This window comes from Lathyrus oleraceus, chromosome 6 (genome assembly GCF_024323335.1).
Source record: "Lathyrus oleraceus cultivar Zhongwan6 chromosome 6, CAAS_Psat_ZW6_1.0, whole genome shotgun sequence".
NCBI classification, from domain to species: domain Eukaryota; kingdom Viridiplantae; phylum Streptophyta; class Magnoliopsida; order Fabales; family Fabaceae; genus Lathyrus; species Lathyrus oleraceus.
The window spans coordinates 455,170,995-455,194,428 of record NC_066584.1 but is presented as its reverse complement, the minus strand read 5'-3'; the positions used below and the strand labels follow the sequence as shown (position 1 = coordinate 455,194,428).

Below are 23,434 nucleotides of genomic sequence, written 5' to 3'. Positions count from 1 at the left end.
AAGGTTCACATACCCCAGGAAAAGATTGCTTGTTAGGTATTCCACTTTATTTGTGGGATACCCTTGTGGAGATTCACCCTGAATTACTCAATTGATTTTAATGTATTAATTTTTATGGCAAAGATCCACCCTAAATTGCTTAATTGATCTTAATGTATTAATTTTAATGTGGGGATTCCTCCTAATTACCTAATTGATTGTAAAGTACGGCCTATGAATATGTGATCTTGGACCTCTCTTTGTTGCCCTACGGTATTACGGTATAATGGTCATGTCCCGCGAATGTGGGGATATACTTAGCCAAGACCCTTCGATTAAATCATCATAAAATAAATCATAGTCCCTCGGATGTTGCCTTCGAATATATGATTTTGTCCCTCGATGACCCTTCGGTGTAGCCTACGGTTAAATGATGATCGCCCCTTCGAATGCTAAGGTATCCTTACAAATGTTGCCTTCAATGACCAATCGATGACCCTACGATGACCCTTAAATCCAAAAGGACAAGACTACTTACTTCTCAATAGTAAGGACAGTTTTACCCTCATAAGGATAGGAAATGCCCCTAAAGACCCTAGGAAGGTATAACTCTTAATTGCTGGCTCACAACCTAAAATATTTTTCACACCCCACGCCTTTCAAAACATCTTTTAGAAAATCACCACTTGGTATACATTCATACTAGAATCACTACCGAGTTATATTTTTCTAAACAACTTTCAAAACTAAACGAGATAACCACTTTGTATACATTCATACAAGAATCATTATAACGTTAAATTCTCTTTTCAAAACATTTTCTAAACAATTCACAACCACTTTTTTCAGACAAACGTAAGTGATCAAGCAATTAAGAGCCCATGGATAACCATGGATACAAAGGGTGCTAACACCTTCCCTTTGTATAATGTACCTCCCGAACCCAAAATCTAATTAAGGTCTTTCCTGTTCTTTTCCACCTTTCCTTATTGGATAAAAGAAAAGTCGGTGGCGACTCTTGCTATCCGCGACATTGCGATTAAAAGCAAAACACCCCAAGTCAGTTCACCGTATGACAGAACTGGCGACTCTGCTGGGGAGTCTTAAAAAGAGAGGTTACCTTAAAAACAAGATCACTTATTTAAATTGTCTGATTTACTTTTAAGGGATTGCTTGGGTATGTTATGCTTGAGTGAAAGATCCCACACCCGGATCTAGTGTACCTTAGGTAAGTAGCAATAGATCATCGCGACTATCCGGCGTATACCGGAATGGTTAAAATGATGGCTACGGTTAATGTGACACTTTGGATGTCCTGATGTTCCTCATGTTTGCTTGAGGAAAAATTTGGCATTCGCGTGGTGTCATCAAAGCATTAACCAGACCTTTAGAACCCTAATTGACTCATCCTAGCCATTAGAAAGTAGTGAGATAACTGACTTCGGTTCCGACTGGGGTTGGTTGATACTCGATACTACACTCTTTGAGATTGGACTTTAGGGAAGCTTTGGTCAACCACTTGGTGTTGCACTGAAGTGGACTTAAAGAAAGGTCGATGATTTGAGATCCTTCTAGAACCCGGTTACTATTCTAGGACAGGTTGAACCAACCAAACTTCAGTGGGGAGGGTACTTACCTATGGAACTCATGCAAGCCTCAAAACTTAGGAATGATTGTTGTGTGACTTGCTTGTGCGTGTTATTTACTTAACATCATAACATCATAACATCATAACATCATTTCAAGGACTTAGGGATTTAACTTTGCTCCGTTTTGTAAGGCTATGGCTCCCAGGAAGACTATCCGGATTAATCTTGTAGCAATCTCTCCTCAACTCAAGGATTTAGTGTCAGAACTTCCTGATCGGGCTCAGTTTATCCAGAAACATGGTTCTCTCCTCAATTTGGTTACCACTGGTTTCAAAGAGGATATGATGAGGGTCCTATTCCAGTTCTTCGATCCTAAACATCATTGCTTCACATTCCCAGATTACCAGTTGGTACCCACATTAGAAGAATTCTCCAGGATGCTTGGGATACCTATCCTTGATCAAACACCTTTCAGTGGTTTAGAAAAGATTCCGAAGTCTGAAGAAGTTGCCGCGGCTTTACACATGACAAAGTCCGATATTGAAACCAATTGCGTAACAAGAAGTGGAGTTAAGGGTTTACTTGCCAAGTTTCTGATAAATAAGGCCCGAGAATTCTTAAAGGATATGAATGTCCATGCTTTCGAAGATGTTCTAGCATTGCTAATCTATGGTTTGGTGCTATTTCCTAACCCAGACCAATTCGTAGATATGAATGCTATTAAGATATTTCTCACTCATAACCCTGTGCCTACCTTGCTCGGAGACATTCTGCATTCCCTTCACACTCGTACTATGAAAAGGCAAGGGACTCTCATGTGCTGCATACCTCTATTGTCTAGGTGGTTTATTTCGCACCTTCCTCAATCAGCCTTGAAGAATGAGCAAAATCTGAAATGGTCTCAAAGGATAATGTCGCTCTCCCATTCAGACATCCGTTGGTGTCCTCATCTCAAAGAAAATGTTATCATCATTGACCGTTGTGGAGAATTCCCTAACGTACCACTCCTGGGGATAAGAGGAGGTATTACTTATAACCCAGCTCTAGCCCTACGCCAGTTTGGTTATGCTCGAAGAGATGGTCCACATGAAGTAATTATTCAAGGCATTGTGTTTGACTATGACAACGACTCTCAAGGTCTCCGTCAAAGGTTTGTACGAGCCTGGGGCATGGTGAAAAGAGGTACTTTAGGACAGAAAAATTCTATTCCTATGGAACCTTATCTCAGATGGGTACGCGCCAGAGCTCGTGAGCTTGTCATGCCATATCTTGCAGTCGGACCGCTGATTGTTGAACCAGAAGTTGAGGGAGGTACTCCTCAGATCATTCCTTATCCAGATATGCCTACCGATGTTGAAGAATTGAAGAGATCCTGGATCCAGTTGAGAGAGGAAAGGGATACTTTTGAAGCCCAGTTCTGTGCCGAGAGGAAGAAAGTGTTAGAACTTACCAGCCAGCTTAATGAGGAACGAAGACTCAATACATATCTTCGCCCAAAAAGAAGCCGTCCCTGGGAGACTTGAGCTTCCATTGTATTTTCATTATGTCCTTTTTGTAATGAACATTGATTAAAGAAATTACTAATAAAAGTTCCCCTCTTTTGGGTGGTTTATGCAAAGTTAAATTCCCAAAAGTCCTTGAAAACATTTCATACATTGCATAGCATGACATGACATTGCATAACAGGTATTCTAAAAGATCAATATTCTCACGGTCTTCCTTCCAAACAGAAAAATGGCTCTCGAACAAACTGTCAAAGATCTCCAGGCTCAGAATGCTCAATTCCAGGAGATGATGCTGAGCTTATCCAAAGGGCAGGAGGAACTGAAGGCTCTCTTGCTCGAAAAGAAGAAAGACAAGAAAGCCGTGAGTTACATCAACACGGGAAGAAGGCTTAAAAGACAGGCCGCGGGAGTCAAGTTTGGAATTCCGAATGGTCCAGAAGAGGAGACGGAGAATGATTCAGAGGAGGAGAATGTTGATTTCTCCAACCCTGAGGATGATGATGAAGATTATGAAGGTGAACAGTACTCTCCAAGAGATGATAAGTACAAGTTGCTGGAAGAACGTATGCTAGCCATGGAGGGTCAGAAGGCGCCCGGTCTGGATTTCGAAAGTTTGGGTCTGGTCTCCGATGTGACCATTCCTCGCAAATTCAAGATCCCCACTTTCACTAAGTACGATGGTGCGTCCTGTCCTCAGATGCATCTGAGAGCTTATGTGAGAAAGATTCAGCCGCATACCATTGATAGGAAGCTATGGATCCATTTCTTCCAAGAGAGTCTGTCTGGCGCACAGTTGGAATGGTATTATCAGCTCGAGAGCTCTGACATCCGCACCTGGACTGATTTAGCAACAGCTTTCTATAAACAGTACCAGTATAACTCTGAACTAGCGCCTACTCGGCTACAGTTGCAGAATATGACTATGGGATCCAAAGAAAGCTTCAAAGAATATGCTCAGAAATGGAGAGATTTGGCTGGCAGAGTCAAACCCCCTATGACTGACCGAGAATTAGTGGACATGTTCATGGGCACACTGACTGGCCCATTCTACAGCCATCTACTGGGAAATTCTTCATCAGGTTTCACTGAACTTATATTGACAGGTGAGCGTGTTGAAAGCGGCATCCGAAGTGGAAAGATACAGGCGGCTACCCCTGCAAGCACCAAAAGGTCCTATCAGGGGAGGAATGAATCAAATGCTGTGTACGGTCAAAAGGGTCGTAACAAGAAAAATCGTGACCATACCATTGGAGCGGTTACGATTGCAGCACCGCCATCTCAAAACTTCCAGCCCAAACAAGACAAGCCAAGAAGGCAGTTTACCAGGATCAATATGACCTTGGCACAGGCACTGCAGGGAATGCTAAAGGAAAATCTGATCACCCTCAGAGATCCTCCTACGAAACCCAACACTGCTTCTTCTCGTTATAATCCCAATGCCAGGTGTGCATATCACTCCGATAGCCCCGGACATGATACAAACGATTGCTGGTCATTGAGGAATAAGGTTCAGGATATGATCGAAGCTGGAGAAATTGAATTTGAGCCTCCGGAGACTCCTAACGTCATCACTGCACCTATGCCTAATCATGACAAGGCTGTCAATGCTATGGATGACAATTCTCACATTTCTAATGTAGCTGATTTAACATCTCCTCTCCTGATCATCAAGAAGAATTTATTGCAAGCTGGTTTATTTCCAAGTTGTGCTGAAAATTGCGATCGCTGTATACTCCGACCCAATGAGTGCTTGAAGTTGAGGAATGGTATTCAACGGCTGATGGATGATCGCACAATTCTCTTCGAAAAGGTTCATAAGGTGGAAAACCCTACTGAAGAAATATCTGTGATTGCTAGGTCCAAAGTTCCAGTGAAGATTACCGCTACTAGAGCGCCTGTGAAGATTACTGCTGAGCCCAAGGTGGCTCCCCTAATCATTACTGCACCTGGCCCAGTACCGTATTCCTCCAGCAAAGCCATTCCGTGGAATTATGGAGGTGATGTTTACATCCATGGCGTAAAGCAAGTTGGTAATTCTGCTAATCCTAATGACATTGTTGGGACTAGTAAAGTTACTCGAAGTGGAAGGATCTTCTCTCCAGAAATCTCACCTCCCGTCCCTGAAACTCGAGGCGAGGAACCAGTCAACCCTCCTCAGTCAAAGACACCGTTCGAAGTTACTGCTGAAAATGTTGCCAAGCAGGAAATGGAGGAAATGCTGAAAATCATCCGTAAGAGTGATTTTGATGTGGTAGAACAGTTGGGGCATACCCCGTCTAAAATTTCGATGTTATCCTTGTTGTTATCTTCTGAATCTCATGCCAATGCATTGATCAAATTCTTGAAGACCGCTCATGTACCTCAGGAGACATCTGTCGATCAGTTCAAAAACTATGTTGCTAACCTGACTGTTGACAATGGCCTAGGCTTTTCCGATGCTGATCTGACACCAGCAGGAAAGAATCATAACAAAGCTCTGCACATCTCCATTGAGTGTAAGGGGATCACCTTGGCTCATGTGTTGATCGATAATGGCTCTTCTTTGAATGTGCTACCAAAAGCTGTACTCGATAAGCTTGACTGTCAGAGCATCGAATTGAAACCTAGTGATACTGTGGTGCGTGCGTACGACGGTGCAAAAAGCGTCGTTCACGGTGAAGTGGTTCTCCCTATCAAGATAGGACCTCAAATCTTCAACACTACCTTTCACGTGATGAACATCCGTCCTGCCTATTCCTGCTTGCTGGGACGCCCTTGGATTCATGGGGCAAGTGCTGTAGCTTCATCTCTCCATCAAAAGCTGAGATATCCAATAGAGGGTAAGATTGTCACCGTGTATGGAGAAGAAGAGTACATTGTCAGTAGTGTGCAGGCCTTCAGATACGTTGAGATGGATGGCGAATTCTTGGAGACTCCTTCTCAGTCATTTGAAGTAGTTCCTCCGACCAGTCCTGTCCTTAAGCCGACTTCCTGTGTGCCCAAGGTTATCCGTGCTCCTCCTGCCATGATTTCTCTGAAGGATGCTCAAGCCGTGGTTGAAAATGGTGGTCGTACTGGTTGGGGTCAACTGATCAACGTACCATACAAGTCTGACAAGTCTGGTCTGGGATTTAACTCTGAAAGGATGGTCAAAGATCAAATTAATGCTGTAGAAGATGCTGATAGCGATTGCGATCTGGATAGCTGGATTTTCCCAACAATTGATGACGGACTCAATAATTGGAAGGCTGAAGACACTATCCCGATTTCCTTTAGTCAGGAGTAATTGCTATTGTCTGTTTTAGTGTTGCAATTTTTAAATTTTATAGTTGAACTTCTTAAAGCATTGTGTTTATGCCCGGGGTACAATAGCTAATTTGTTAAGGGTTTTGTCATTTTCATAAGCATATTCATATTCAATAAATCAATGGACTTTTTGCATTCAAATATTGCGCTCTTTATCTTTCCTGTCATCTTCCGAAAAAGCTATGTTTTCTTACACACACTCACGTAACAAATTGCAGATCCACACCCACTCTGGATCCTGTTGATAATAGTTCTACTACTGTTCATTATGCCTTTGAAAATCCGATCTACCAAGCTGAGGATGGAAGTGAGGAAGATTGTGAAGTACCTGGAGAACTTGCCAGACTGGTACTGCAAGAAGAGAAGACTATACAGTCGCATGAAGAGTCAATCGAAATTGTAAACCTGGGTACTGAAGTGGACAAGAAAGAAGTCAAAATAGGAGCAGGCTTGGAAAACAGTATCAAAGAAAGATTGATTCAGATGTTACATGACTATATAGAGATTTTTGCTTGGTCTTATGAAGACATGCCAGGATTGGACACTGATATAGTAATGCATCGTTTGCCAACGAAGGAAGAGTGTCGTCCTGTTAAGCAAAAGGTTCTTCGCATGCGCCCTGAAATGTCTGAGAAAATCAAAGCCGAGGTTATGAAACAATTTGATGCAGGTTTTCTGGCTGTTACTTCTTATCCTCAATGGGTTGCTAATGTGGTACCGGTACCGAAGAAGGATGGTAAGGTACGAATGTGCGTCGATTACAGAGATCTGAATAAAGCGAGTCCCAAAGATGACTTTCCACTCCCGCACATTGACGTTCTGGTAGACAATACCGCTCAACACAAAGTATTCTCCTTCATGGATGGATTCTCGGGTTACAACCAGATTAAGATGGCACCTGAAGACATGGAGAAAACTACGTTTGTGACGCAATGGGGCACTTTCTGTTACAAAGTAATGCCATTCGGTTTAAAGAACGCCGGGGCAACGTACCAGCGTGCTATGGTGGTTTTGTTCCATGACATGATTCATCATGAAATAGAAGTATATGTGGATGACATGATAGCCCGATCTAATACTGAAGAAGAACATCTCGATCATTTGTACAAATTGTTTGAGAGGTTGAAGAAATACAAGCTGAGATTGAACCCGAACAAATGCACCTTTGGAGTAAGATCCGGTAAACTCTTGGGATTTATTGTCAGTGGTAAAGGAATTGAGGTTGACCCGGCTAAGGTGAGAGCTATCCAAGAAATGCCAGTGCCCCGTACAGATAAAGAAGTCAGAGGTTTCTTGGGACATTTGAATTACATTGCCCGGTTTATCTCCCATTTGACCGCTACCTGCAAACCCATCTTCAAACTACTGAGGAAGAATCAAGAGATGATATGGAATGACGAATGTCAAGAAGCTTTTGACAAAATCAAGAAGTATCTCCAGGAACCTCTGATCCTGATACCACCAGTTGAAGGAAGACCTCTAATCATGTATTTGACCGTGTTAGAAAATTCAATGGGGTGTGTGTTGGGGCAACATGACGAGTCTGGTCGAAAAGAGCATGCCATATACTACCTGAGCAAAAAGTTTACCGACTGTGAAACAAGGTACTCGTTGCTCGAGAGAACTTGCTGTGCTTTGGCCTGGGCTGCTCGCCGACTAAGACAGTATATGTTGAACCATACCACTTTGTTGATTTCTAAGATGGATCCCATCAAATACATATTTGAGAAACCTGCCCTCTCCGGAAGAATAGCGAGATGGCAGATGATTTTAACAGAGTATGATATCCAGTATACTACCCAGAAAGCAATCAAAGGAAGCGTGCTGGCCGATCATTTGGCTCATCAGGCGGTGGATGATTACCAATCTATGAATTTTGAGTTCCCAGATGAGGATGTCATGTTTGTTACTGATTATGAAGAACCTGGACCGGATGAAGGACCCGAACTAGGATCCCGATGGACTATGGTTTTCGATGGATCCTCTAATGCGTTGGGCAATGGTGTTGGTGTTGTAATCGTTTCCCTCAAGGGTTGTCACACACCTTTCACTGCTAGACTATGTTTCGATTGTACCAATAATATGGCCGAGTATGAAGCATGTATTTTGGGACTCAGAGCTGCTATAGACCTGAGAATCAAGTTTTTAAGCGTATACGGAGACTCAGCCTTAGTAATCAGTCAGATCAAAGGAGAATGGGACACTAAACATCCGAATCTCATCCCTTATCGAGAGCGGGTGTTGACATTAATCCCATACTTTGAAGAGATTACATTCGAACATATTCCACGAGAGGAGAATCAGTTGGCAGACGCCTTGGCCACCATGTCATCTATGTTCAGAGTCAGATGGGACAATGAAGCTCCCAGGATCACCATTGAACGACTAGATGAACCAGCATATTGTTATGAACTTAACACTGATGAAGTAGAAGAGAAACCGTGGTTCCACGAAGTAAAAAGGTATTTAGAAGCTCGGGAATACCCTGAAGGGGCGTCCATCAATTACAGAAAATTCCTGAGGAGGTTCTCCGCTAAATTCTTTTTGAGTAATGGAGTATTATACAAACGTAATCATGACTCGACTTTGCTTCGCTGTGTGGATAAAAAGGAAGCAGAAAAGATTATGGAAGACATGCATGACGGTATTTTTGGGACTCACTCTAGTGGACATACAATGGCCAAGAAGATTCTGAGATCAGGGTATTATTGGTCTACCATGGAAGCTGATTGCCACCATCATGCCAGAACTTGTCACAAGTGCCAGAACTTGTCACAAGTGTCAGATCTATGCGGATAAAATACATGTACCTCCTGCTCCATTAAACGTGTTGACGGCCCCTTGGCCCTTTGCAATGTGGGGCATTGATATGATTGGAGAGATTAAACCTACTGCTTCTAATGGACATCGTTTCATTCTTGTTGCTATTGATTATTTTACAAAGTGGGTAGAGGCAGCCTCATTTGCTTCTGTTAACAGGAATGTGGTGGCACGATTCATCAAGAATAATCTCATCTGTCGATACGGCATCCCTGAAAGAGTTATCACTGATAATGGCACTAATTTGAACAACAAGATGATTGCTGAACTCTGCACGCAGTTCAAAATAAAACACCATAACTCTTCTCCGTACCGGCCAAAGATGAACGGTGCTGTGGAAGCTGCTAATAAGAACATCAAGAAGATCATACAAAAGATGACCGTAACGTACAAAGACTGGCATGAGATGTTACCGTTTGCTCTTCATGGTTATCGCACTTCAGTACGCACTTCGACAGGGGCAACTCCTTTCTCTTTAGTCTACGGAATGGAAGTCGTCTTACCGGTGGAAGTTCAGATTCCCTCTCTAAGAATCATGAAAGAGACAAGCTTAGATGAGGATGAATGGATTCAGACTCGACTCGATCAGATAAATTTGATTGATGAAAAAAGACTCGCGGCTGTTTGTCATGGGCAGATATATCAGAAGCGCATGACCCAGGCATTCAACAAAAAGGTCAAGAGACGAGTGTACCAAATCGGTGACTTAGTTATCAAGCGTATCATTCTACCACAAGGTGATCCCAGGGGCAAATGGACTCCCACATACGAAGGGCCATTTGTAGTTAAGAAGGTATTCTCCGGTGGAGCCATGATACTTGCTACGATGGATGGTGAAGATTTCCCGCATCCAGTGAACGCAGACATAGTTAAAAAATACTACGCATAAAAGACCCGCTAGGTCGACGTGTCTAGGCAAAAGTAAGGGCATCCCGGCGAGCCAAAAAGGGTTCGGGCAAAAATTAGGGATAAACATATAAAAATGTACACCCGGCAAGTCGAAAACCTGAAAAGGCGGCTTGGGTAAAAAAGGGTATCCTGGTGGACTGAAAACCTGAAAAGGCGGTCCAGGCAAAAATTAGGGATTAAAGCTTAAGACTATGTCCCGTTCTCAGTCAGCTTCAACCCAGTTCAAAGGACTGAACAAGCTAATCACTTCCATCCGACAACAAGGGATGAGATACTTGAAGACATAATGACAGTAGCAGAATTAAAATCAACAGAGCTTTTCCTTCATAGCTTTTTCTTTGTTTTCTCGACAATTTCCTCTTACTAGGATTTCTGTCTCTTTGTACACGAATTGCCTGTTTATAGGCCCTCTTTCAAAATCAATACAATTTTATTTCCTAAAAGATGATTTTGTTTTTACTTTGTCTGTTTTGTTTGCGTAAACGTCCATTGATTTAAGTTGAATTAATATATGCATTTGAATATGATCAATGTTTACCAAAAATACATACATAAAATAGCAATATCAATTACTAAAAGACTTCAGGATCGAGAAAAAGGTCTAACCATGCTTTCCAACAAGTCCGATTGCTAATTCTATTCCCCAACAAAAACCAGCTATTTCCCAGAAGAGGTCGGCATCACCAGACAGACGGATCATCTCTTCCATCCCCAGTAGATATTCCCACCATCAGACAAGAATCAAGTATCCCCAGCTAAGAAAGGATCACCGATACCAGTATCTCCAACCAGAAGACTGAGATTTATTTCCCCAGTGGAGTCCTCGGGAAGAACTTTCCAGATGCATAATTCATTCATTACATCATTTCACAGCATACACATGCATACATTGTTCGCATTTATTGTCAAAAGCATAAAACATCTCATGCATCATGACATGGCATGAAGCTAACTTTATTTTTCAGGTTAATTATCCTCCTAAGGATGGTATCTTTAAGCCCATCCCGGCCATTTATTGCAAATACAGCATCTACAAATACGATCAGATACAGTCTAACGCACGGTTCATTCTGATTCAGCTCAACATATGACTCCTTCCACTCAGATACGATCTAACGGACGATCCATTCTGACCTTCAACTACTCCAATACGGTCTAATTTACGACCCAGTTGGACCTTTCATTTCTCAGAGACTACCTAGCGTACGGTACATTCTGACGTGTAGCCTAGCATACGACTACCCCTCTCAGATACTGCCTAATGGACGACCCATTCTGCAACTCAGATACGATCTAGCGTATGATCCATTCTGATCTTGCATCCCCGGCGGAGTCACCCGCCTAAGGAACAACTCACTCTGCTATTCAGATACGGTCTAGCGTATGATCTATTCTGATCCCTTATCCCCAGCAGTGTATGACACACTCTGACTCCCCAGCGAAGTCGACAGCCTAATGGGCGACTCACTATACGGTCTAACGTACGACCCGGTATGACACCCATGTCTTCAGATATCGTCTAACGTATGACACAATCTGAAGCTCTCATCATCAAACTTCCTGGAAGGCATCTTTAAGCCCATCTCCATCAAGACTAATTGACAAGTGCAAATTTTTGGGGCATTCTAGTGTTCAATAATCTTCCACCTCCAAACCACGAATGGCATACATGCCATCCTAACTCTCTCGGTTCAAGAATGTTGAACAGGGGCAGCTGTCATACCTCAAAATTTGCCCATTAATCTTGCAAAACATTTCTCGAAGCACTCCAACTTGTTCTGCAAGACACTGACCTTAAAGGAACAAAAGCCCAGCTCACAACAGGCCCAATCCAGAAAATGGCCCAAACTGGCCTGCTCGCTAGGCGAGCAATTCCTTCGCCTAGCGAACCTTCGCTACACGCTCGCCTAGCGAACCTTCGCTACACGCTCGCCTAGCGAAGCTTGTGAACATCAGAATTTTTGGGCTTCATTCTGAGCCCATTAGGTCACCACAATCACTATAAATACCGACACTTCAGTCACGAAAAGGGGACGAAAAAACGGAGAAAGGAGAACCCTAGCAAGCAAACCCTAACACTCACGGGAGGCAAACCCTGAAGGAACTCGGTGGCATCAAGGTTTACTTCTGCCCAATTCAATCCGATTTGCCGATTCAAAGTGGCCATTCAATTGCAAACAGGTTTACATTGCTATTACTGCCTTATGTTCTTAATTTGCATATGGTATTATGATTAAATTTCTGAAAATATCTTAAGTCTGGCATGTGAATTTTGGTATGTACCTGAATACCTTAAATGATTAACCATATAATTGCTGTAATGAAAGCCATAAGGCATAAAATTGGTTGAAATTGTGCTGATGTCAAAACCAGAATCCGCAGCCGCTCGCTAGCACATCGCTAAGCGAGCATGCAGCGAGTATTCGCTAAGCCTTCGCTAGGCGAGGCAGGAGCGAACGTGACAGTAGCTGACTTTTCTATTCTGAGTTTTCACTCATGTTTTATCATATCCATGCATCATTTACCCGACCCTATTTACTGTTGTGATTTTTTTTGTGGTGTAATCCTCGATTGCACCCAGATTTGGTGTTCTAACATGTTTTGTTGAGTTTTGTAAAGGTTCACATACCCCAGGAAAAGATTGCTTGTTAGGTATTCCACTTTATTTGTGGGATACCCTTGTGGAGATTCACCCTGAATTACTCAATTGATTTTAATGTATTAATTTTTATGGCAAAGATCCACCCTAAATTGCTTAATTGATCTTAATGTATTAATTTTAATGTGGGGATTCCTCCTAATTACCTAATTGATTGTAAAGTACGGCCTATGAATATGTGATCTTGGACCTCTCTTTGTTGCCCTACGGTATTACGGTATAATGGTCATGTCCCGCGAATGTGGGGATATACTTAGCCAAGACCCTTCGATTAAATCATCATAAAATAAATCATAGTCCCTCGGATGTTGCCTTCGAATATATGATTTTGTCCCTTGATGACCCTTCAGTGTAGCCTACGGTTAAATGATGATCGTCCCTTCGAATGCTAAGGTATCCTTACAAATGTTGCCTTCAATGACCAATCGATGACCCTACGATGACCCTTAAATCCAAAAGGACAAGACTACTTACTTCTCAATAGTAAGGACAGTTTTACCCTCATAAGGATAGGAAATGCCCCTAAAGACCCTAGGAAGGTATAACTCTTAATTGCTGGCTCACAACCTAAAATATTTTTCACACCCCACGCCTTTCAAAACATCTTTTAGAAAATCACCACTTGGTATACATTCATACTAGAATCACTACCGAGTTATATTTTTCTAAACAACTTTCAAAACTAAACGAGATAACCACTTTGTATACATTCATACAAGAATCATTATAACGTTAAATTCTCTTTTCAAAACATTTTCTAAACAATTCACAACCACTTTTTTCAGACAAACATAAGTGATCAAGCAATTAAGAGCCCATGGATAACCATGGATACAAAGGGTGCTAACACCTTCCCTTTGTATAATGTACCTCCCGAACCCAAAATCTAATTAAGGTCTTTCCTGTTCTTTTCCACCTTTCCTTATTGGATAAAAGAAAAGTCGGTGGCGACTCTTGCTATCCGCGACATTGCGATTAAAAGCAAAACACCCCAAGTCAGTTCACCGTATGACAGGCAAGTCCGTTGAGAGGTAAGATATGGGCATTGAGGCATGGGCGGAGTCCAACCCCATTGTTGGTAAGGGGGATACTATTCTTGTGGTTACTGATGCCAATGAGGGGAGCTTTGTATGCTTCCACCACGATGATCGTCATAGTTACGATGATTCTCACCCCGATTTTGAGCGTTGTGAGAACGAGAGCAGTTTCTGGAACGACGGTTGGTGCTCTGGGATGAGTCGTCAGAAGCACACTGTTGGGTGGTAAAATAAGCGGCAGGAGACTCAATGGGCCTCATCTTTGCCAAACTTACTTCTTCCAATGTGAGCATGGAACGATCGTGTTGAGAAGAAAGAAGCAAGTTGTTATGGCGAATCAAGGTGGCAACACTCCAGTAGGCATTAGTAAGGTCGAAGATGAGCTAAATGACCAGATATTGATTGTTCACAGGAGCATCAACATCTCGTAGCTGATTAGAAAGCGTCTTCAGACGTTGGCAGTATGCAGTAGAGGTGCACATGGGTTGGGTAAACAAAAAAAAAACAATAAAACTCATCCAAACCGACCCAAAAAAATGGGTTGGGTCTGATTATTGTGTGAACACAGTTTTTAAACATGAAAACCCATTCAAAATAATTGGGTTATGGGTAAAGCCACACCTAACCCACGAAACTCATTAGTTTTTGAGTGACTATCTTTTTACTCTTTTTTTTTTTTTGTAATTTTATGAGTGATGACTTTGATGTTTTTAATCTTGATTCCTAGAATTACAACCTTTCATACGTATTTCATTTTTGTAAGTAATGCTTTTAACTTATTTAAGATGTCTCACTTTGATTATTTTGATGCTAATTCTTGTAAGTTGCATGTATTTTATGCAATTCTAGGTATTATCGTAATGTAACTTTGATTTTTTTCAAATATGTTTATGATGAATTTTAACGTGCACTTATACATTTGATGTTTAAAAAAATAGAGGTAATATATTAAATTATTTATTAAGAAAAAATATGACACGTGATTTATAATTATATAAGAAAGAAAAAAGGGGGGGGGGATTGGATACCCCACTACCCAACTCAATCTAACCCGCAAATTTGTGGTTTTATCCAAATCGACCCAATGGTATTGTGGGTGATTGTTTTACCTCGCACAAACTGGTGTACCCTGTATGCGTTGGATCATGATTTTGACTAAATTCAACTCAAACCGACCCATGTACACCCCTAGTATACAGAGACATTTGGAAAAGTTTTCATGCAAACACCAGAGAATTCATGCTCAAGAGTGACAACAAATGCGTTCTAATTATCCTGGAAGAGGTAATCTTAACGCTTCTGGACAACCAAAATTGGGTTCCAGGTTCCACGATGGTGGTTAGCAAGATCCACTGAAGCACGGTGGCATTCAAAGTGGCACGATGGTCATAAGTGAGGTCAATGACATGCAGTGGATGTTTGTTATCTGAACGCATAATATGATGTAGGACTCGGTGGGAGCAGGCATTAATATGAAATAGACAACCCATGTGCCATAGCAATCAGTTTCCATGTCAAGCATAAAAGGAATATTATTCTTAATGTTGGAAACATTGAGAGGAATAAAATATTGGCTTTGCATGAGATGAGAGAGGTGGTGTCGGGGTATCCACCTTGGGAGGAGGATTCTTCATGTTGTTTTTGTCATTGGAGGAGGAAAACATGTTGCAGGAAGAGAGGACAAAGATGAGCAATGACCGCAAGAAGGGTTGGGGGTGCTAGAAAGGCCGACAACGCAGGCTGAGGGAAGAGGTGATAAGTCTGACAGTAGTGGGAAGGAGAGAAGGGCGCTAAAGGGAAGGGTGAAACAAGAGCGACGGCGATGCAAAGGGAGAAGACACGACAGCGGCTGATACTTGGGTTGGAGAAAAGGTAGGTCATGATCTTTTTAAAAATGTGATAAATATAAAATAATTGAAATTTCTATGTATTTCTCATTATTATTATTATCAAAAGGTATATATAATACATAAGAGTTGACCTAATTTTTTTAAGAGAAGCATAATTACGTATAAGTAATAACTACAAATTAATTACAAAATAATGACAGAATAATTTTATCATAACATTCAACTAGGAATAAAAACTTTAATTTCACTAACTATATTCCATCAAAATAAAATATGCAAATATAACATTCAATAATGAAATTCTAGTAACGGACTATCGATGTCACACTGGAAGTTATGACATCCAATTCTGCGCAGACAAGAATGATGCAGAACGTAAATGTAAAAGACAGTAAATAACACAAGGAATTGTTTACCCAGTTCGGTGACAAACACACCTACGTCTGGGGGCTACCAAGCCAGGGAGGAAATCCACTATTAGCAGTATTAATTCAGGCCTTAAACCAACTGTTTAATCCTATCACTTAATACCTACCCAATGCAATTTCAATCTAAACTAAGACCAGAGTTCCTACTCACTCCCCCTCAATCACCACAGTGATTACAACCTTTAATTAGTTTAAAGTTAAATGGCGAAGTTATACTTCAAACAACTCTTGATTGTGCTTAACAGCTTTAATCAAGAAACACAGCACTCACGCTTAAAAGCTTAGAGTGACACAACACTTACAACTCAATGAACACCCTAGTCCAATGCAATCATCTAGGTGATAATTGCTTGGCTCACAAGTTAAACCTAATACAAGACACAAATAAAATACAGCAGTGAAGTATGATGATACAATTAATTCTTCACGCTTCAAACCCCTTGATCGCTGAAAGTAGGATTGTCATCCTTTTATAATGCAGCACTTGGGCCTTGTACTTGAATTTCCTAAAATTAAGGTTAAGCAAGTTAACCTAATTTCCACATATTAGGGTGCTAACAAATAGGCCATTTGTTAGGGCTCTTGAATTTAGCTCTTCTGTTAGTTTCCTGGATTTTAGCACAGCTGTTAGATTCCTGAAAAACAGTCTGAGATAAATACTGAAACAGAAAAACTAACTAGCCTACACTTTAGCATATGCTATCAGGAATGAATGTCATAACATTCAGTTTGACGTTCAGAACATAGGCCATATGCTAGACAGCTTTAATTCTAGCTCAGCTGTTGGTTTCCTGAAATAATAGTCTGTAATAAATACTGAACTATACCAGAAAAACTAACTGGCCTATAATTCAATATCTGCTGTCAGGAATGAATGTCATAACATTCAGTTTGACATCCAGACAATAGACTATGTGCTAGGTCTGTCATTCTCCTGAAAAACAGACTGAAATAAATACTGAGCTATAACAGAAAAACCAACTATTCTATAGTTCAGTATCTGCTGTCAGGGATGAATGTCATAACATCCAGTTTGACATTCAATAAATCCTGTATTAGCTAATCCTGCAGTATACTACTCAAGCATGTCATGACATCAGTCAAGACATCAGAGTACAGTTATTGTTTTAACACAAAATGCAGTCAATCAAAAACATCTACAAATAATATAAATTTCTAAGAACACCATTCTAATCTTCTTAAACTAAAATCTCTGAATTCTATTTTCACAAACTCATATCCTCATATCTGATGCGTGAGGAATGAGAGAAGGGAAATCCAACCGATGATTATACGATGACTATGATAATATTGTAAGCTGTAATGTCTTCTTTTTTCAATCATTTCAAATAAAATATTTTCATGCATGTAGATTAACTTGTCAACATGAAGAATTTTTAAGAATGAGTAGATTGCCAATCCTTCAAACTTATTTGATTTTTCTTCTACTATCAAACGAAGCATGTAAACATCAAAACCGTCACATCATTTGTAATACATTTATGTCGACGATGATAACATAATTGAAGTTTAAAAAGTTGTCATCAGAAACAAAATTAAGATTCCAAAGAGTAAAAACTTCTCATGAAGTGACAAGTTGAATGACAAAAAGAGAAACCCATATATTTAGACTCCAAAATAAATTCACAAAGCAAATCCTCCAATGTTGAAGTCTCATTCCCCTTATCTCAATATGAAATGTGAACAACTATTGCAATAATATTAATTTTTTCTCATCTAAACTTGATTTCCATAATATCCCCAAAATATCTAATGACGGTCGATATGATAGGAGGCTTATACTTTGTTGGATTCATATACCAGAATAAGAAGAAAAGTTTATCTAAATAACCCATTTTTCAAATAAATACCCAATACAACCCACTTTTCTATCTATTTCTCAAACTAACCCACTTTCAAAAAAAAAATCTCAAAACAAAGGAGGTGTCAATCCAATTGACCCTTGTATACAGCACATAAGAAAGAGGAGACGTCAATCCAATTGACGACAGTGTACAAACACGTAGAAAAGAGAATGTACTCTCTATCCTATATATTTGTACATTGTCAGCAATTGGATTGACACTTCCTCCTATGGGTTGTACGCAGGCGCCACTCTTATGTTTTGGCGCCTCCTTTGTTTTGAGAAAAAAAATTTGTTTGAAATTGGATTAGTTTGGAAAATAGATGGAAAAGTGGGTTGTTTTGGGTAATCGATGGAAAAATGGGTTGTTTTGGGTATTTATTTGAAAAAATGGATTATTTAGATAAAGTTTTCGAATAAGAAAGTCCCAAAATATCTTTCAAAATAAATCAATTTTGATCAAGGAAACAGGAAATTAACGCCAAAGGTGCAGAAATTTTAGATCAAGAGTTAACATTCAATCAGTAAATTACATATATGGCACAATAGAAGACTCCCTCATTCTCACAGTATTTATTTTTTACATCTTCAGTTACAGTGTTAGCAACACATATTGGATAGAAAGGGAATGCTATCATGCACCAAGAATATGCAGAATGAAGCAGACTCCCTCCCTACACATTGCTTTGCTTATAAAACTTGGTGTCAAGAACTTGTTTGCCACACATCGCACAAACTCCTGCAAATACAAAGCACGTCAGAATTGAGTTATGGACTTTCATGATACAGTATAGCAGCAAAAGCAAAACATCTGAACATGAAATATCACCTTTTGAGTAGGCACAAGTGTGACAATACTTGCCATCCTGGTGCATTTGCTGCTTGCAAATGATGCACTTAGTAGTTCCATAAGGGGTCCATCTGCAAGGAATTAATTTACAATAAGAACAATCTTCACTTAATTGAAAAAAATGCAGGGTGTGTGACAAATAACAAGTTACGTAGTACATAGAAAACTTGCCAATGGTACTGATAATCATGTATACAAGTACAAGAGTAAATGAATAAACACTTGCGAAAGGTAATGGCACAGCCCTCTTATACATTCTATGTACTGGACAGAACTTACTCTATTCCACAACGTCACTCATTCTTAACCCACAATCTTGACAATTCGGACGGATGTTGAGCCATACTGATAGCCATTATTACTTGATATAAATGCACAACTAGGAAACAGTGCTTATGAAGATCATTTAGAAGCCCAAGCTATGTGCACACATGCAGTGACAAAACATGGCGTATAAAAAGCTAAAATGTATCCTAGCCATTCTGAAGTTTGAGCCACGTAAATCATCAAAAATATTTTCCTAGAGCCGCCTCAATCAAAATACAAATATCCAATTTTAAACGTGCTCTAGTGGCGACAAAACGAAAACATAATGTTTCTAAGGAAAGACACTAAATTGTAGAGGGTAACATGAAGAGGGCAAGTGACCATGGTGAAAGTATGAGAGAAATGTCAATCCTCACCATGAAAAAACGGCAATATATAAAATGCATGGTAATAGCGAATGTTTTTTTGAATGGCAGCGGATATATAGTTGCATTAGCATACAGAAAATTTATTTACACAACCAACTATCAAGTGCTAGTGACATCCAACAATTGATTAGCTTGTTCAAAATACTCTATCAAAATAGCTACCTAGTCCTCCATCACTAACTGCCACCTAAAAACATTAGGTTTCTTTCACAACTTGTACAATACAACCAACCATATCAAACCTACAAATAAAAAAAGATTGTTCCAAAAAAGAAGTCGAAGATGTTATGATACCAATAGAGAAAATGCAAAGTCATCAAATCAAAGTAGAGTCAACAACTTGGTTAGAGAACAAGGACATGTGTCAGTTGATCCAATAATTATCGGAATAAAGCTAACAAAGTATTCTCTGGACCTTCTAGAAAACAGAGCAATGGTTGGCAAGAAAAGTGATGAAATAATTGATGAAATCCTCTCATTCTCGCTTGGGTCCCACTACTGTACTAGGACACTATCCGTACTCAGTCTTCTCTATTTCCATTTGTATTTAGTCTTTCCATTCCACGAATTGGCTAATATCATCCATGTGAATTGATTGTATCTATCATTAGATTTCATTGTTGTAGTGTTTCATTGGCACACTAATTGTTATTTTTCTAGCACACAGGTCTCTTGTGGATGTCCTCAAGTTAATATTTGAGAATGAAAAAGATATAAGGATAATCATTATTCAAACTAAGGTCCTACTTGCTCATATCCATCAGGAAGATAAAGCAACAAAACAACTACATATGAACCTGGTGAGCCTTTTGATTGGTCAATGGTTTTCTCATTCTGGAATTCAGTATATGGCATTCAAACTAAGCAGAAATCATGGAAATATTACATGCACGGCTCTATATATTTTTAATGATAATACTATAATCAATTCTATCATGGCACATGACAGTGCTATCGTTTACTTTTAATTCAGAATGCAGTTTGTAGGAGTCACTTGCTATGATTGTTCACAAATGGTTGACATGTAAAATCGGACCTTGGGTATTAATTGGTCCAACAATTAATTTGTGCAAGCCTTTTGCTGTTATCGATGACAAGCCTCATTAATAGCTTGTATGAAGATGTGATTGTTCACACGTTCTTCTGTTTTGATCCTAATAAACTAAATCCAATAGAAAAGTATGGAATATGGGGTTGTGACTTTTGCACAACTATTGAAACTAACAATTATGTTGGTCTTTGGATGGCACATCATGGGTATGACTATCATGCAGCTAATTGGCATATAGTCTAAGTTTCAAAATTTGTTAGGAGCACATCCTCTGTACAAAAGGCAAGACTCCCCACTTGTTCAACACTTACATTTCAAATAGTGGGATCCGAGGAAATTCATATTATTCCTTGGCAAGCAAAGTGGTGAGAAATTTGATGAAACCCTCTGCTTCTACCAATACTCGGTCTTCTCTCTTTCCATTCCATAAGTTGGATATTTCGATCCTAGTGAATTCACTGTATCTATCATTAGATTCCGTTGCCGTAATGCTTCATTGGTATAATAGTGAAAAGAATTGAATTCAGTATCAATTTCTGTCAATATGTATGAACCCTTAGAGAAGAATAAGCTTAAAGCACCCAATCAAGTCCGCGACGTAATGCGTGCAGGGAGTATTGAAATCAATATCCCCAAAACAGAGACCAAATATGCACAGCACCTCCCAAAGTAACAACTCTACCATTTCCTAAGAAGATTGTTCCTCCTCAACGAAGTAACACGAGTAGCATTTCAACCAAGTGCCTCAAAATTTGAAATTATACCAAACAAATGACAAAAAAATTGCAACTTTATCACCTATTTAAAAGCTAAGAAACAATTCTGAAATAAATAAATAAGAAATTGAGGGTTTGAGTTGATGGGAACCTGTTCTTCTTGGAGAGGAGTTTGTTCTCGTTGATTTTGCGGCCACCATTCTCAGTAGTATTGCTAGCTCCTTCTTTCCATTTGTCTGGTACTATCACCTTTGATAATTTCTTCTGACCTGCAACCCAGAATTCAAATTACCGAAAGTCAGTTGAATTTTCGACTGAGAAAAGAATATGGATAGATTGAAGAAAAGGATGAGAGATTCACATTTCTCGCAGACCATTGCAGTCGCTAATGGTTTAGATTAGTGATTTGATTGTGAATTTTGCGATTCGAATATCAAGATTTTGTATCCCTATCGGAGAAAAACCCTATACCCTTTTCAGCTATTCCGTGTCGTTTAATCTCGCGAACCTTTGTGAAATTCCAAAACGACAAGGCTCTTTTTTTCTTGTATGAAAAACGACAGGCCCTTTTTTTCTTGTATGAAAAACGACAAGGCTTTTGTAAATATGCAATATCTTTTGATATTTTTCATAAGATTTTTTCAATTTAAAGTATAATAATAATAGAGTTATTTCAAAGAAAATCAAACGTTCCTATTTGAGTTGTCTCTAAAAAAAATCACAGCCCTTTTTTCTGCATTCACATCTTTTTCTTAAGACTACAAGCGGCAATTTTTAGTTGTTCTTTTTATTTTCGTCCAGGGCGGCGGATGGTTAATGGGGGTTTAGTTGCAGTTTTATTGATTTGTTTTTGTTGGATCAAATCCCTACATTTATCCTTCCACCCCTACATTTTATAAAAAATATCAATTTTATCCTTATATATTTTTAATTAATTTATTATTTTATTATTTAAATATTTTTAAATTTTCATTTTTGTGTACCGGAAGATTTTGCAAAAGAGTTCCGGTAGTCATTTTTCAAGTTTTTTTTTATGTACCGGAAGACTTTGCAAAAGAGTTCCGGTAGTCAATTTTTGTGTACCGGAAGACTTTGCAAAAGAGTTCCGATAGTCATTTTTCAAATATTTTTTAAACATTTTTTGTGTGTACCGGAAGACTTTGTAAAAGAGCTCCTGTAGTCAAATTTGATGTACCGGAAGACTTTACAAATGAGTTCCGGTAGTCATTTTCAAATATTTTTTTAAAATTTTTTTGTGTACCGGAAGACTTTACAAAAGAGTTCCGGTAGTCAATTTTTGTGAACCGAAAGACTTTACAAAAGAGTTCCGGTATTCATTTTTCAAACATTTTTTTATTTTTTTTTTATACCGGAAGACTTTGTAAAAGAGTTCCGGTAGTCAATTTTTGTGTACCGGAACTCTTTTGTAAAGTCTTCCGATACATAAAAAAAAGTTTAAAAAATACGTGAAAAATGACTACCAGAATTCTTTTACAAAGTCTTTCGATATGCAAAATAAAATTTAAAAAATATTTAAAAAATAAAATAATAAATTATTTAAAAATATATAAGGATAAAATTGGTATTTTTTATAAAATGTAGGGGTATAAGGATAAATGTAAGGGTATAAGGTAAAATTTTCTCGTTTTGATTTCAATCGGAGTTTTTTTTAGTGGAGGTATAAGTAGGGATTTTTGACAGAGTCAAATCTTAACATAATAAAAGATTTAGAAAAGTTTGTTAGTTGAGGAAGTTGAAGCCTCAGGTGTGGGATCAAAATTGGGATTTAGTATTTTTTTTTTCTGAAGAGGGATTTTCGTGCAATATTTCGACAACAATATTGTTATGTTTTCGACGTCAGCAATGAGCGAGACACGTCAACCAATAGTGGTTAGCGTGAAGAAATATTTTCAAAACAAGTAACTATTTTCAATCTTATCCAAAGGGACACGTGGAAGATACTTCAGTGGCAAAAATCATTCAAGAATTACGTGTCAAGTGCTAAAAAGGAGAACGTTACAAATAATTATTTTATATTTAGTATAAACAGGAGTTCTAGTGTTAGGATTCAGTATGTTATATTGAATTCACTACAAAACTCACAAAATAGCGAGAAACGAGTTTAACTAAGCAAAATGTATGATTTTTGAAACACAATTTCAATTAAATGCAAAGTCTCTTACTTTAATTTACTTTC

At 39.1% G+C, this 23,434-nt stretch overlaps 1 protein-coding gene across 1 annotated transcript; it reads right to left on the bottom strand.

Annotated features, from left to right (window-relative positions):
• Window positions 1-18,400: 18,400 nt before the first annotated feature.
• On the bottom strand, window positions 18,401-21,992 carry LOC127097122 (uncharacterized). Its single transcript, XM_051035633.1, has 4 exons — window positions 21,599-21,992; window positions 21,389-21,506; window positions 18,755-18,846; window positions 18,401-18,664 (listed from the first exon to the last, which is right to left on the bottom strand). The coding sequence occupies exons 1-4, from the start codon at window positions 21,612-21,614 to the stop codon at window positions 18,600-18,602; spliced, it is 291 nt and encodes a 96-aa protein (XP_050891590.1). The 5' UTR covers window positions 21,615-21,992; the 3' UTR covers window positions 18,401-18,599.
• Window positions 21,993-23,434: the final 1,442 nt, after the last annotated feature.